General features: G+C 32.0%; 1 protein-coding gene across 4 annotated transcripts in view; it reads left to right on the top strand.

The window, feature by feature from the left end:
• Mycbp2 (MYC binding protein 2) overlaps positions 1 to 15,652 on the top strand; it is a 280,426-nt gene that overhangs the window by 67,037 nt on the left and 197,737 nt on the right. For all 4 annotated transcript variants that reach the window (XM_026407494.2, XM_026407493.2, XM_077795218.1 and 1 more), the window contains exons 8-15: positions 606 to 702; positions 4,913 to 4,986; positions 5,127 to 5,265; positions 6,796 to 6,872; positions 7,362 to 7,566; positions 9,384 to 9,548; positions 11,781 to 11,939; positions 15,023 to 15,227. In XM_026407494.2, the coding sequence (XP_026263279.2) occupies positions 606 to 702; positions 4,913 to 4,986; positions 5,127 to 5,265; positions 6,796 to 6,872; positions 7,362 to 7,566; positions 9,384 to 9,548; positions 11,781 to 11,939; positions 15,023 to 15,227 (1,121 nt within the window). The remainder of the gene's footprint in view (positions 1 to 605; positions 703 to 4,912; positions 4,987 to 5,126; positions 5,266 to 6,795; positions 6,873 to 7,361; positions 7,567 to 9,383; positions 9,549 to 11,780; positions 11,940 to 15,022; positions 15,228 to 15,652) is intronic.

Here is a 15,652-nt window from a genome sequence, read left to right as displayed (position 1 = left end):
ATGGCACACCACTGCATCCAAATATTTTTGAAATAGCAGCTTATATATTTTAGTTATTTTTCCTTAAAATATTTATCAAAGAAACAGTGATCAGGGGCTGGGGTTGTAGCTCAGTGGAGTGCTTGCCTAGCATGTGTGAGGTACTGGGTTCGATTGTCAGCACCACATACAAATAAAATAAAGGTCCATCAACAATTAAAAAAACATTAAAAAAAGAAAAAAGGAAACAGTGATCAATTTCTGTTATTTCCATGACCAGTGAGTGATATAATCATTTTGAACAAATGTGCTGTATGGTTCCTGTTTAGTATGCCTTTTCTATTTATCTGAAAATATAGCATGTCTTAAAATTGATTCCTTAGAGTATACGATTCCTCCTCTAGTTAAATATACTCATGTTCTTTTATTTTTAATATTTAATATATTTTATAAAACAATACTGGTTGATTCTTGGAGCTCCAGTGGCGCAATCGGTTAGTGCGCGGTACTTATAAAACAATACTGGTTGATTCTGCCTTAAAAATTGTAATATTGAGATGGCTGCCTTTTTGTGCTGAAGTTGGTAATGAAAAATATTTTAACACAGGAACATTTTCTGTTACCAGGGTTATTTATTATATAGAGATGTGAATAACCACAGCATGACAGCCATAAGAATAAGCCCTGAAACACTGGAACAAGATGGCACTGTGATGTTACCAGGTATGCTTTAACTAGTCATTTTTTTCTTCACAAATGACTTTAAGAAATATGCATGTTAGGCTGTTTAGATAGGTAAAGGTTGATTAGCAAGGAATTGTTTGCTTACAAATAGGTTTAAAATTTTTTGACATGAAAAATGTTTTATAGTCTACAAAGTTAATGCATATGAGGACAGTACATATCAGAAATATAGTAATAATGAGGCCCAACATTTGTTTTCAATTTTTTGCCTATCTGTGTTGTTTAATCCTTTATCCTTACCCCACCAAGATTTTTTCAGCTGCTGAATTAGTGGGATGATATTATTTTATCACTCTTAATAAAACTGCAACTTTTTCACATGGCCCAGTACTAAGAACATTTTACTTATTTTTGCTTTAATAATAGTGCATTTGGGTTTTTCTTTAAATTTCTTTAAATATATCTTTTAACATTCTTTTTTTAGAATTTTTTTTTAGTTTTCAATCAGTCTTATTTATTTATTTATATGTGTTGCTGAGGATCAAACCTAGGCCTCACACATGCCAGGCAAGTGCTTTACCACTGAGCCACAACTCCAATATTATTATTTTAATTATTGTTTTCTTTTTTACCAGGAATTGAACTCAGGGGTACTTTACTACTGAACCCCATCCCCAGTATATTTTTATTTTGAGACAGAGTCTCATTAAGGTGCTTAGGGCCTTGCTAAGTTGCTGAGGCTACTTTGGAATTTATGATCCTCCTGTCTCAGTCTTCTGAGTTGCTGGGATTACAGGTGTGCACCATCACACCCAACTAATATTGTTACTTTTCAGAGTGCTCTGATGAGGCAATTTGGATATAATTTATCTTATTTTTGTATGTGTGTGTGTGTGTGTGTGTGTGTGTGTGTGTGTATATATATATATTTTTATCAAATCATTGCTGTCTAAATTCTGTGGCAGTAGGTGTCAGGTTTTGGGAAACATTGGGTAAATGCATAAAGTAGTTTTCATTGTAAGGTCTTTGAATTTGCTTATACCTTTTATACTTTCTAAAATTGTTTACATTAAAATCTTAAAATTTAAGATTTAATGTGTTTTTAATGTATTTAATTTGTCTGTAATTTTATGGCAAGCAGCAGTATTACTTCTGGGCACTTGACCATCTGAAAATGAGACCTACTTCTAAAGAAAACATTAAGAAGGATAATTGCTCCCAGACTTTTTGTTAATTTTTAAAATATTCTTACATTTTCATTAGACATTTATTTGAAATTTGCTAACTGTGCATTTCCAAATTAGTGTACAGTATATATAGTGTTAAAGCAAAGGAAACATTTCATGTCCATTTCATAGTTAGGACAGCTTTGGAAAACAGAAGACTTAACAATAGGTTTACAGAGGCAACCCCATCCCTTTTCATTATAAGTCCTGGACCACATCTTTTGACTTACTAATAGTAATAACAGTAATTCCAAAAAATATTTTTAATAATGACATGCATATTCACCCTACATATATTAAAATAATCATATTTATGGTATAAAAATCATATTAGCATGATATATACTTATAAAAATGTGATCATATGCTACATGTTACTTTTTAATTATCACTTTCACTTAATATTCTGAATATATTTCCAGCCATTAAGTAGTCTTTACAATATCATTTTAATATTGCAAAATATATTCTGTTGATAAATGTGTTAGAATGGGAGCTTTCCATTTTTTTTTTCTATATAAATTACACTGTAATGAGCATCCCTGTCACTCTGACAAGGCATTTTTAGGATAATGGTCATAGAAGAAAAATTCTCAACTGACAAATGCTGCTCCCCCAAACAGATGGATACATGTATAATGGACTTAGTTTTACTGTGCTTACTTAGGAAATTGTAACTAAGAGGACAATTTGAAATTATTTACCTAGACCTGTTTTGTTTATTCAGACATAATACAAAATGACTTGTTAATGTCTTTATTTGGTTTAAATTTCTCTGCATCATTTAACATAAAAAAATGCAACTTTTAACAATACAAGCGTGGCTTTCTGTGTTTCATAAATATGTGCTGTATTCATGATGAAGAATGAATCAAACGTTGGGAGGATAGTCCCAATATTGTGTGTCTTCCGAGCTTACAGATGTTCCTTGATATATTCCTGAAGATTCTGTCTTATTATATTACACGATGCATGAAGAAAGGATAAAGAGAAAATCTTGGAATCACATTGCAGGAAGACTCAGCTTTCAAGCCTGAAGAAGCCATTGTTTGTCATTTTTCTCATTTCTTTGAGCTGGACTGCATGTTCTTCAATAGTACCTTTTGCTTATTTATGTAGGGACAACTCTGCTCTGTAGCTTTCTCAAGAAGAGCAGAAGTGAATTGCTGGGTTTTAGGTAGTAATGAATACCATGTTTAAAATTGAAGTAATTCCTTGATCTTTATGTTGCAACTTGTCTTACAGCCTAATTTATAGAAAAAAAATATTTCAAACAGTTATTGATGAACTTCAAACTTACATTCCCCCCAGATTGTCATTTTGTTCTTTATATCTTGCCTTACCTTTCAGATTATGTCCTCATGTCATATGTTTTCTGTGTCTGGTGACAGGTTGCCTCAGATCATGAGGCTTTTTGCTACACTTCTTGCGCCGCTTCACTCCTCAAGCCTGCATTTATCTGAAATTATAATGAGTTTTTCTTCTTTGCTTTTTAGTTTAAAAATCTTACTGCTTAAAGCTTGAGAAGCATCTTTCTTGCGCCTCTTTGTATTCTGTACAGTGGACTAGGAACTCTTTCTTTCGATTTCTCCTCTCTTTGATTACCAAGTCTCTTGGGCTACCAGTGGGCCTTGTCTCCCAGTTTCTATTTCCAGTTTGTGATCACTGAATTCTCTATTTGGTAAGGGTCTGCCTGTGTTTTGCATATTTATAATAAGGAAGTATGCTAGTATGAAGCTCCTGGGCAAAGATATAGAGTAATCCAGTTTATTTGAGTGGGCTTCATTACTGAATTCCAAAAATCAGAATTTTATGTTTTGTTGATTCAGGTGGAACTAGAAATGAAATATTACTTTTTTGGCATTGTGATTTATGGAGAGATTCATCCTAGTTCTGTGCAATTATTTTGGAAAATGTGTGTGCTTTTATACTTGCTTGCTGAACATTTGTTTTCCCAAAAGGATACAATTTATACTTAAGATACTGATTTTGCTTGTAGATTTGTGTTATTTAGAGGCAATCACTAACACTTGTTCCAGTGGTCCTTCTGTAATACTGGTATCCCTTGTTACCTTTGAGTTTGTGCTTTGTTTGGATCAAAGTATGTGGTGTACTGCTCTACAGATATCTATACAGTATTGACAAAATATGGTATGCTAGTTAAAAGATTTGACCATTTATGACAAAAAGAAATAAATGAGCATGAACTTGTCTCTGAAAAATGAATGTTGCCGTTTGCACTTCTAATCCCACTGGCTTGAGAGGATAAGACAGGAGTATCATGAGTTCAAAGCCAGCCTCAGCAAAAGCGAGGCTCTAAACAACTCAGTGAGACCTGTCTCTAAATAAAATACAAAATAGGACTAGGGATGTGGCTCAGTGGTTGAATGCCCCCGAGTTCAACCCCTGGTACCCTCCCCCACAAAAATTAAAAAATAACGAAGAATGTTAAAAAGTTTAGAGCATTCTAAAACCTAAATATGCTGGGAATGAATTATTAAGTGGGAAATATTCAACTAGTTATGAATATCATATGTTTTATAAAGCAAGTGATATCTGTAGTTGGACACCATAGACCTCAAATACAGAAGCTTTAGGTCTGTCTGTATTTCTTTGTGACACTAATGACTCTGATGTATGTCTGAGGGTAGAGTATTGCCTACATTGCATGTGATTTTATTGAAATGATTGTAACCAACATTGTAGTTTGTTCATTGTGTTGCATGTTTGCTGTCAGACTATATCTAATACTAATTCATTTTGAAATTTGGTGGGCTCTCAGGTCCTTGATTATGGAAGATTTATAGATGTAGGCACAAAATGTAATAAGTATTATTAGCAAATTATTTAGTTTCTGCTAATTTGTAATTCTTTATTAAAAAGCAGTCTCCTTTTGAGTTTAAGCCTGTCCTTATTGCGTGGAAAACTCTCATTCTATCTTCAACAGAAGAGTAAAGTCATTTTGTGAGTTGTTTATTTATATTTATGTTGTAATATAATTAATTTTTCTTCCTTTTGCACAGATTGCCACACTGAAGGTCAAAATATTTTATTCACTGATGGAGAATATATTAATCAGATAGCTGCCTCAAGAGATGTAAGTGTTTTGAATCATGAGTAGCTGGTATAGATGGAATACCTTTCTTTTATTAAATTATTTGTTTTTTATTAGATAAATACAGGGCCTTAAAGACAGATTTATGCAATGTAATATTCTGGGTGTTTTATTTCTTTTAGGATGGCTTTGTTGTCAGAATATTTGCCACAAGCACTGAACCTGTTCTCCAACAAGAATTGCAACTTAAACTGGCTAGAAAATGCTTGCATGCCTGTGGTATTTCATTATTTGATCTGGAAAAGGACTTGCATATTATAAGTAAGATGGAAAAATTAAGTTTCCCCCCATATTTAATAGCTATTTTATGTCTATTACTGTAAAACACAGTTTTGAGTTAATATGTAGAAGTAACCTGGAAATATAACCTTTAAATAGAGTGTAATATTGGAAGACTATGTTAAGGAAGTGACTACTACTAATACTTTTCCATTACTATTTTGAATGGAGCAAAAGAAAATAAACTTAACATGTAATAAGAATTATGGATGGACACTGGTGGACATCAGTGGTAGTTTGTATACTATTTTTCAATTATTTTGAGAACTTTTTTTGTAAATGATATTATAGTAGCATACATAGCTCTCTCATTTGAACTTGTGATTTTTATTTGAGCAGATTTTCAAGATATCCATAGAATGATCCTATAGATCATTAAAAATACTAATTTGCCAAATTAATCAGTAAGCTTCATCTGGATACAGAAATATAACCAGAGTTTATTTCTTTGACTTAATATACTTGCTCTTGGAATGTGGAAATAATTGGAATCACTAGCTCCTACCAGGGTCTTGATTTTTGTTTTCCATGCCATTTGAGTTTTAATAGTGATGTTCTTTAACTTATGGGATTCTCTGTAAGACTTACCTTTTTTAATTGTTGCCTCCCCAAACTTAATAAACTTGACATTAGTGCTTTACCTTTCATATCCTAATTATGTGGTGTTTTTGTAATTCTTCCATAGGAAAATATATTGAATTGGAGTTTAAAAAGCCCATACAAGAGTTTTTATGACTAGATAAAATCATAAAGTGCTGTATATGAAGCTATAATTAAATATTCTTAGTTTTAAAATTTGAAATGTGCATAAGGATACACATTCAAATTTTTGGAGAAGCTACATAAAATGTGCTGTAGAAAAAAGCATGGGTCAGAGAATCTGAAATACTAAATTCAAATATTTTCAAGGTGTCACTAAAGCTCAAATGACTATCTAGATGAATCTCCCCACATTTTATAATTGTTTATTTAGAAACTGGGCAGTAAAATGAGAATTAATACCCCATTTGAATCAAATGTATGATATGTCAAGATCATTGTATTGTCTTGAGCAACTAATAAAAAAAAAAAACACCACACAATCTAGTTAAAAAAGGAGGAAAAAAAATAAAATAAAAACTGGGCAGTATAATTTTAAGAATTAAACTAGGTAAGTTTCATAAGCTCCCAAATGCCTAGTACCTAAATGATACTTAATTAAAATTTATTCATTTATACCTTAATTCAAGGAATATTATTGACATTGAAATTTTTATTTTATTTTTTTATGTGTATTAAAAAATTTGACAACAGTTTAGAATATGTTAAGATTATGATAAATTTATCTTTTCTGGGAGTGGTATTATCTATTACCATTAAATTTTTTAAAAATTAAGGCATGTCATGTTTTCTCATCTTTCCTTTGAATGGTGTTAATTGAATTGACCTAAATTACTCTAAAGAGTACATGGTGTACTTGAAATTATTCATATTAAAAATGCAGTAGTATTTATTAGTCTTGTGATATTGTAGGTACAGGATTTGATGAGGAGTCAGCAGTCCTTGGTGCAGGACGAGAGTTTGCACTAATGAAAACAGCAAATGGAAAGGTAAAGTACTCTTTTTAGTAAAAATTAACTTTCTCTACTTTACGAGAATGTATACAATTTGTTGATTAGTGTATATAACTTTTTTTTTTTAACAAAATCAATTTTGTTTTTTATGTGCTAAAAATTTAATTCATGTTGAAAATAGCATTGTGAAGCAATGGTGATATTTAAGACCCTAAAAATATTAACCTCATAAAATGTTAAATTGTTACAACTATTTAATTTTAATTATGAAACGGTGTAACTTTTGAGTTGTGGTGAATTCCTATTTTGTGTTTATTTTGATGATTGAGAAACTCATGTAAGTTTCTGTAAATGTACTGAGTATAAGTTGGGGGGAAGTTGAGTAATAGAAAAAATAGTTTGGGTCATTAGTATTTTTATTTTTCAATAAAATACTGAAGCTTTTTTATTTTCTCATGTGAAACCTGGTGTGCTATTCCAAAAGGCACTATAATTCCCTGTTTTTTTCTTCTTCTAATATACAAGATATATTACACTGGCAAATACCAGAGTCTTGGAATCAAACAAGGTGGTCCTTCAGCAGGAAAATGGGTTGAATTACCAATTACAAAATCTCCAAAGATTGTGCACTTCTCAGTTGGACACGATGGCTCTCATGCCCTTTTAGTTGCAGAAGACGGAAGCATATTCTTTACAGGATCTGCTAGTAAAGGAGAAGATGGAGAGTCAAGTAAGTTGACAGATCAACTGAGCATTTAGTAAACATAATGTGGAATTTATTAACATAAAATTTATCAATTTGAGTAACACCTCACCAAGTTATAGATAATTTTACATTGAAGCATATTCAGTAAATAGTGTACTGTACATTAAAAAACATGATTGCTGATTTCAGTCTAGTGCTGATATCGATAAATTTTTATGCTTTATGGATACATGACTGTTCCCTGCAGTATATGCTAATTCTGTTGCATCAGTTGGTGTTATTTTTAAAACTTATTTATTCCAATAGAACATTTTTAGAAAGCTGAAAACTTTGGAAGGAATATATATTCAGAATGAAGGTAAATCTTATGCAAGCTCATATAATATTGTTGATTATGGATTACTGATGTTTTTATTAGTGCATTATAACTATATCAAATAGGTTTATTTTGAAATATTTATAAATTTGTATGACATAATTTGCTCTATTCCAGTCCCTAATACTTCCCCCCGTCCTTTCCCCCTCTTTCTCCCTCATCCCTTTTCTCTACAGGTCTTCTATTTTTTTTAATGTTTCTTTTTTAATTGTAAGTAGACACAATACCTTTATTTTATTTATTTTTATGTGGTGCTGAGGATTGAACCTAGTGCCCGATACATGCCAGGCAGAACTGTACTGCCGAGCCGTAGCCCAGTCCCTGGTCTTGTGTTAATTCATTATTTTTTTAAATTGGCACATTATAGTTATACGTAAAAGTGAAACTGGTTGTAATGTATCAATACATGCACATAGCATAATTGGTTCATTTTCATTCTGCATTTCTGTGCTTTCCCCTTCCCTTCCTTCCCCCAGTCCCACAGTCCCTTTCCTCAGTTCAACTTTCCTCTCTTCTATTTTCATGAGATTCCCCCTTTAAAAAAAAATATTTTTCTCTAGTGTCTGCATATGAGAGAGAATATTCAACTCTTTGACTTTTTGAGTCTGGCTTATTTCACTTAGCACAGTGTTTCACAGTTCTATCCATTTACCAGCAAATGACATAGTTTCATTTCTCTTTGTAGCTGAGTAAAATTTCATTGTGTGTACACCATATTTTCTTTATCCATTCATCTGTTGACCAGGGATTACTCTTTTTAGTGTTCTTTCTCTGATAGCTATCACTCAGCAAGGAAAAAATGTATAATCTCTTACATTTTCTATTCTTCTATTTAGAGTCTTGAGGAAAGGTGTTATTTTTTTTGTGACTTCTCTTTTGTACATTGGAGTTACAACTTAAAAGGATTAGGTTTTGAAGTCAACACATATGTAAAAATCATGTGAAAATAAAAGTTACATTGGAAAAATTGCTTAATATAGCTATAAAATATATTACTGTCTCATAGAAACTTCAGCATAGCCAGTTTTTCTTTTAATATTTGGAGAACATTTTCTTTCTTTTCTTGAGGTTAAGTAGTTACTGTACATATGTAGATGGATTATGTCATATAAAAATGTAATGATATTTATAGATTATTATAGAATGGAGTTGATAATGTAAAAGCTAAAGCAGAAATTGGGCACCCCTGAAATTTGGTGGAAAATTGGTATTACTCATTGGGAATTTCCATGTGTTACAAAGAAGGAAGATCTGACAGTGATAGCTTAAATATTAATTGACCAGATGAAGCTGGCAAGTTGACTCATTTTAATTAACATGCTGGAGAACCCAGACGTTTTTGAAAATAAATAAAGTATATCATAACTGCATATAATATGCTCTGTTTTGGGGGCGTTGGGTATAAACTGCTGTTATTATTGTTTCTATATAGATGCCTTAAATAATTTTATTACTATATTTTAAGCTAAGAGCAGACGGCAATCAAAACCTTATAAACCTAAAAAGATAATTAAAATGGAAGGAAAGATTGTGGTGTATACAGCTTGCAATAATGGAAGTAGTTCTGTTATATCTAAAGATGGAGAACTGTACATGTTTGGAAAAGATGCCATTTATTCTGATAGTTCAAGTAAGTAATAAAAGAACTTAAAAATCATTTAACTTTTATACAAAGAAGGTCCAATCCTAATCATTAAGTGTTATAAAGATATGTTTAGAAAATTTACATTTATAGCGTGCTTTCTCTACATTTTTACATTTTATTTTAAGTGTTTCATTTGGAAAGAAATTTTCCTTTGTCACTAGAAACTGTCCCTTTCAGTTTCATGAAGAGGTAGTCATAGAGCTTGTGAGTGACACTTTACTTTAGTGAGCAAAGCAAAGCTTTCCCAGACTCAGTTGCTCATGTGCCACGACCCTTGGGGAATGGTAGTACCCTGAAGGAAATGATTTTCATAACAAAGCAAATTGGTGAGTGAATTATTTCTCTCTCAACTAGGTCATGAAGGTGAGATTCTTTTTTTCTCTGTTCCTCTAGTATTATATTCCTAACCCAGTACAGTGTCTGGCACATGGTAGGGTCTCAAGAATTACTTGCCAAGTGACTGGGTAATTGATAAACAAAACATTAAAAAGTGGGCGGGAAGAAGAGAATTAGCTAAATAGTTTTATAATTGTAAACTCTAGTCTCTAAAACTCTTTGTATTTGATTGTTCTTCCTAGCAATCAAGAATTAGTATAAAGAATGAGTTATCCACTTAAGAGGATTTTATGCAAGATATATGTGTAAAGCCTTTGAATTTTTTTTTGTAATAAGGAAACTGGAATTAATAAGTATATTATTAGAAGTTTAAGTGATTATTTTATGCTGGGAAAATGGTACACATAGAACAATTATAGCAATTATTAGGTTGAGTTGTACTTAGGTGGTGTGAGCTGGCTTAATATGGTAATGTGTAGATTTAAAGTTGGCTTCAACTGTTAGTGAATCAGACTTTTAGTTTAGTACGTGTGAAGTTTAAAAATAATGTTCAAGCAACTGTTGTTACTTGCTAAAATCTTCTTGGCTAGGACTGGTGGAAAATATTCATTTAGTCAGCATAGACCACTGATGTGGTCCCTTCCTGCCCTCTGAGAATCTGAGAAACAGTTGGGTAAGATAATCAAGGGATATGGTTTAATGGTTATGGACATGGGCTCTGATGCCGGTACCAACTTGTTTATTGTTTAACAGTTTACTTAAAATTTCAGGGTTTTCGTTTTTCTTTTCCCTTTTCTTCTGGCCTTTAAAAGGGACTAGTGATAGTACCTGCTTCATATAGTTGTTACCAAAAATGTAGGCGTTGATACTTGAAAATTGTAGGAATTGAAGTGCTTTTCACAGAGCCTAAAACACGTAAGGTCTCAAAATATGTCAGCTAGTACTGTTAAAAGAAGTACTTCTGTTAAATCTATATGACACGTATCTTTTTCAAGTATAATAAATACTGAAAGTAGGAATTTTTTGAGGTGAACTTCATTAAAATGCAAAACTAGTGTAAGAGAAAAGGAAGGCCAACTTGTGGAAGCTTATATCAGAGTTCCTAATGTAGAATAATTTTCCTAGCATGTTGTAAAAGATAGGTAATATTTGCAATTTAAATAAATAATTTTTAAACATTGTTTTTATTTTAAAGTACATTAGAAAAATATTTAATAGTCTGAATTTTATTGATATTACTACTTTATAAAGTTAGACATACTTCTGTCAAAGGTGATATAAAAATACTAAATAGATAATGTGGGTGGCACTTGGATGTGACAAATATAATAAAACTAATATGTGAATAAGGGAAATTTAAGAAATAGCTTGTAGAAATTTAAGAAATAGATTGTAGAAGAAAGTATTATAGATGGAAAAGAACTGAAAACTACTGCTTTAGAAAATCTTACAGGTTTCTATAAAATCAATGTCATTACAGTGGCAAGGGTTTTACTTTGTTTTGTGGAGGCAGAACAAAACAGGCAAGGTGACTGATTTACAGGTTTCTTAGTGCCTGTACCAGGAAAGTTTGAGAACTGTTGACTCTTCCAAGTACTGTTGAGGTATTGGTATGTGGAGCAGGCATTCAGGAGGAAAGTTGAGATAAAGTTAGATAACATAAAGATTTGTCCCAAGTCTGAGTTTTAAGATACATTGAAACGCCATTACAAAATAAATTAATTTAATGATACCCTCCTACTCTCTTGGTCAATCATTTCCCATTGTTGTGAATTATTTTGCCCAGAGATAAAGAGTTCTACATTGAAGTAGTTATTTTACTAGGAATAGAAGGGTTTTTTTTTTTAAGTTGTTTTTACCAAATTTGTATCTTTTTTATAGGTTTGGTGACGGATTTGAAGGGCCATTTTGTAATTCAGGTAGCTATGGGCAAAGCTCACACATGTGTTTTAATGAAGAATGGAGAAGTTTGGACATTTGGTGTAAATAATAAAGGACAATGTGGACGAGACACTGGTGCCATGAGCCAAGGAGGCAAAGGTAGGTATTTAATTTTTGAATATTAAAATTTGTGTTGCCTTTTTGTCAGTTTTTCAGGACATACTGAAGAAACTCACTCTTATTCAGAATGATTTTGATTTCTTACTATGAATTAGGAAAACTTCTGAATTTCTTATTTATTTGATAAGTTATTGCAAAGAAGTATATCACTGAAAAGTTGAATCAATATGTAATTTCTGGGCAAATGAACTGGCTTACTAAATGGTTTCTAAAATTCTACATAAATTTGATTGTCTATCTTTAATTTGGCATTTTGATGATGAAATTGTTTTGGAAAAGTGAATTTCCTAAACTCTTTGTTATTAGCTTCTTTTATATCATGTCTTCAGTTTTAACTATTTTTTGGCAGCAGTTTCTCTGGCAAATTTCTCCTATTTAACAGCATGTGTGATCTGTAATTTAATCTTTTCTTGACAACTAAGAATGATTTTTATGAATATTTGATCTTTTGTCAAGATAAGTCTAACTTGTAGATGGCAACTTGATCACAGTATTCTTTGTATCACCCTTAGACTTCTTAAGGAAAGGAGGAATTTTCCCTTTGGTTGTCCTGCTGTTATGGTCTTTGTGAAAGTGTGTGTGTGTGTGTGTGTGTGTGTGTGTGTGTGTGTGTGTGTATGCTTGTGTTTAAAATACAGCAGTTTTTTTTTTTTTTTAAAGGACGGTCTGTTAGAAGTATACTAATTTTAAAAAAATGGGTTATTTCACAATGGAAATATTTTATCTTTTTGCTAAACTGGTGAACCATGGTTTTGGATAATACTTCTATGTCAAAGAAGAGAATCAGTTTAGTTTTCTATATATGATATAAATATATACACAAATTGTTTTATGAGAGTTGCTGAGCTGAACAATTATTTTCTGAAACTTGTGAACATTGGCATAAATTATCATTGATGTTCTGGATTCATAGGGGAAGTTCTATAATAATCAAAATGAAATTAAAATATTTTTCCTCAATAGGAATCCCACCCACTGTCTTAGTGAATTAGAAAGCAGATGAGTAAACTATGACACATAAAATAAATATGGATTGCAAAATCAAAAAGAACATATAGAGATTTTTTAAATTTTAAAATAGGGAAAGTACAGAAAATAATATTGAAATTTAAAAAAAATTTTACCTATGACCATATTGTCATTTTTTAGTGGAAAATTACAGATAAAATTCAAATGCTCTGTGTTCCCTTTCAAGGCTTATTATTATATTCTGTTTCTCTCTAGAACTCACCACTGTTATGATATTGATAAGTAGGCTTTCAGACATTATCTCATTTCTTAGCCTGTTCATAGCTTAGATGTGGCAAAGTCAAAACCAGCTAAGTATATTATGAGTTTATTTCTTGATTGTAAACCTGTATTGAGTGGTAGTTCTGTTAGATGCTTATTACTGGTATAAGAAATATAAGAGCCGTGACACATGCCTATAATCCCAGTGGCTCAGGAGAATAGGGCAGGAGAATCTCAAGTTCAAGGCCAGCCTCCATAATTTAGTCAGGCCCTAAGCAACTCAACCCTGTCTCTAAATAAAATACAGAAAAGAGCTGAGGATGTATCTCAGTGGTTAAGCACTTTGGGTTCAATTCCCAGTACAAAAAGAAACAAGATAATAATATTGACTAAGAATAAAGAAGTTCAAGTAAGTAAAAAAAACCCTTGCCTTTGAAGGTCTAAATCCAGTGGGAAAGAGAAACATAAATATAATTACTTGATTTGCACAGACTTGCTCTTCTGTACTATGTGTTCCTTCATAACCTTATCAGAGTTGTGTTTTTACACTTGTTTGGTTATTTGAAAATATCTATCTTTCTCACTAGATGTTAAATATCATAGTCTGTAGTGCCTCTAGTAGAAATATAGTGAACTATATTCTGATGTCTTATTTGCTCACTACCATTTTTTATATAGCTCTCCAAGCTAAAAATGGATTTTATAATTGTAAAGGGTTATAAAAAATGTAGCATATATTAATATTGCCCACAGAATCTAGATTATTTATTATCCAGCCCTTTATAAAAAGTTTGCTAACACTTCCATATGGAATCCTTGGAGCGTATTTGACAATTTAAAAAAATATAGTTGAATAAATTATAACACAATTTAAAAAGTTGCAGTTGAGGTATGAATGGGCTTTGAGAATAGTGACTAACTCCCTGGACAAGGTAGTAAATGCTTTCTTAGGAAATGACTTCTGAGCAGAATTCTTTTTTTTAATATTTATTTTTTAGTTGTAGTTGGACACAATACCTTTATTTTATTTATTTATTTTTATGTGGTGCTGAGGATTGAACCCAGGACCTCGCATGTGCTAGGCAAGCACTCTACCGCTGAGCTACAACCCCAGCCCCTTAGCAGAATTCTTGAAGACTAAAAAATTCTCTGCTAGGTAAGATAGGGAGAAGCATCTTATGAACTCAGGAATCAGAGGCACTAGATATTTTTGGAAGGAGGGAGAGAAAGTATTTGTGCAAGGTAGAAGGAGCAAGAATGAAGCCCTCGGCATGTGAAAAGACTCAAGATATTTGAAAAGCAATTGGAATGTAATTCACATGGGAGAAATGAGGTCGAAGAAAATTGGGAGCCATATTGTGATTGTTTCTTGCTGAGGAATTTTGTTCATTTGAAGACCTTGAAGGACATTGAAATTTTGTACATTGGGAAGTCAGACATATTTAAATATGTATTTTATGATAGTGGGAGGGTATTCTAGAGTGGGGTGATCTTGGCTTAGTGCAATTAGGTTTTCTTAGATCTGTTGAATGAAGGTGTTGATAGTGAGGACAGAAAAGAGAGACAAAGTCACAGAAGATTTAAAAGTATGATTGATAGTGAAGAGATGTATTTGACAATAGTCTTCCCTGCCTCCTTTTGCAGAAAGGAAATGGGCAGAGAATTAGCAAATTCTAAATTAAAATTTATTTTTATTATACTTATATTTTAGCAATCCTTTGTATAATCACTTGGACTAGCATTGTGTTATATAGTTTTTAAATTGGGAAATATTCAGTTTTTTAGAGATGGTCATAATCCATACAAAAATTCTAAATTGATCTGTCAAATAGGGTTTGGAGTTGAAAATATGGCAACAGCAATGGATGAAGACCTGGAAGAAGAACTAGATGAAAAAGATGAGAAATCCATGATGTGCCCTCCAGGCATGCATAAGTGGAAGCTGGAGCAGTGCATGGTATGCACTGTGTGTGGAGACTGCACAGGTTATGGAGCCAGCTGTGTTAGCAGTGGGCGTCCAGACAGAGTTCCTGGAGGGTAAGATGAGGATTCCTACTGCAGAAAACATTTCTTTCAAATGACTGTAGAGTATATTTACTGTGTTGTTTCTTAAAGGCACATTAATATATAATTATGATTCTCATACTTGTTTTTTATTATGACAATTTATAATTTGGTGTTGTCTTTAATTTTGTCTTTCATTTGATTCATTTAAACCATTTTTAATTAATACATTATAGTCATATAATATTGGGATTCATTTTGACATAATTACACAAGCATGGGATATAATTTGCTCTAGTTTAAGCCCCAGTACTCTTTAGATTTAGTGGGATTTCTGGATTATATTATCAGTTTATTTTTGATCTTTTGAGGGACCACCGTTTTGTTTTCCACAGCTTGTACCAATTTACATTCCTAATAGTACACAAGTACTCTAGTTTCTCCACATCCTTACCAAC

Source organism: Urocitellus parryii, chromosome 2 (genome assembly GCF_045843805.1).
Source record: "Urocitellus parryii isolate mUroPar1 chromosome 2, mUroPar1.hap1, whole genome shotgun sequence".
Taxonomy (NCBI): Eukaryota; Metazoa; Chordata; class Mammalia; order Rodentia; family Sciuridae; genus Urocitellus; species Urocitellus parryii.
This window is presented reverse-complemented; position numbering and strand designations above follow the sequence as displayed.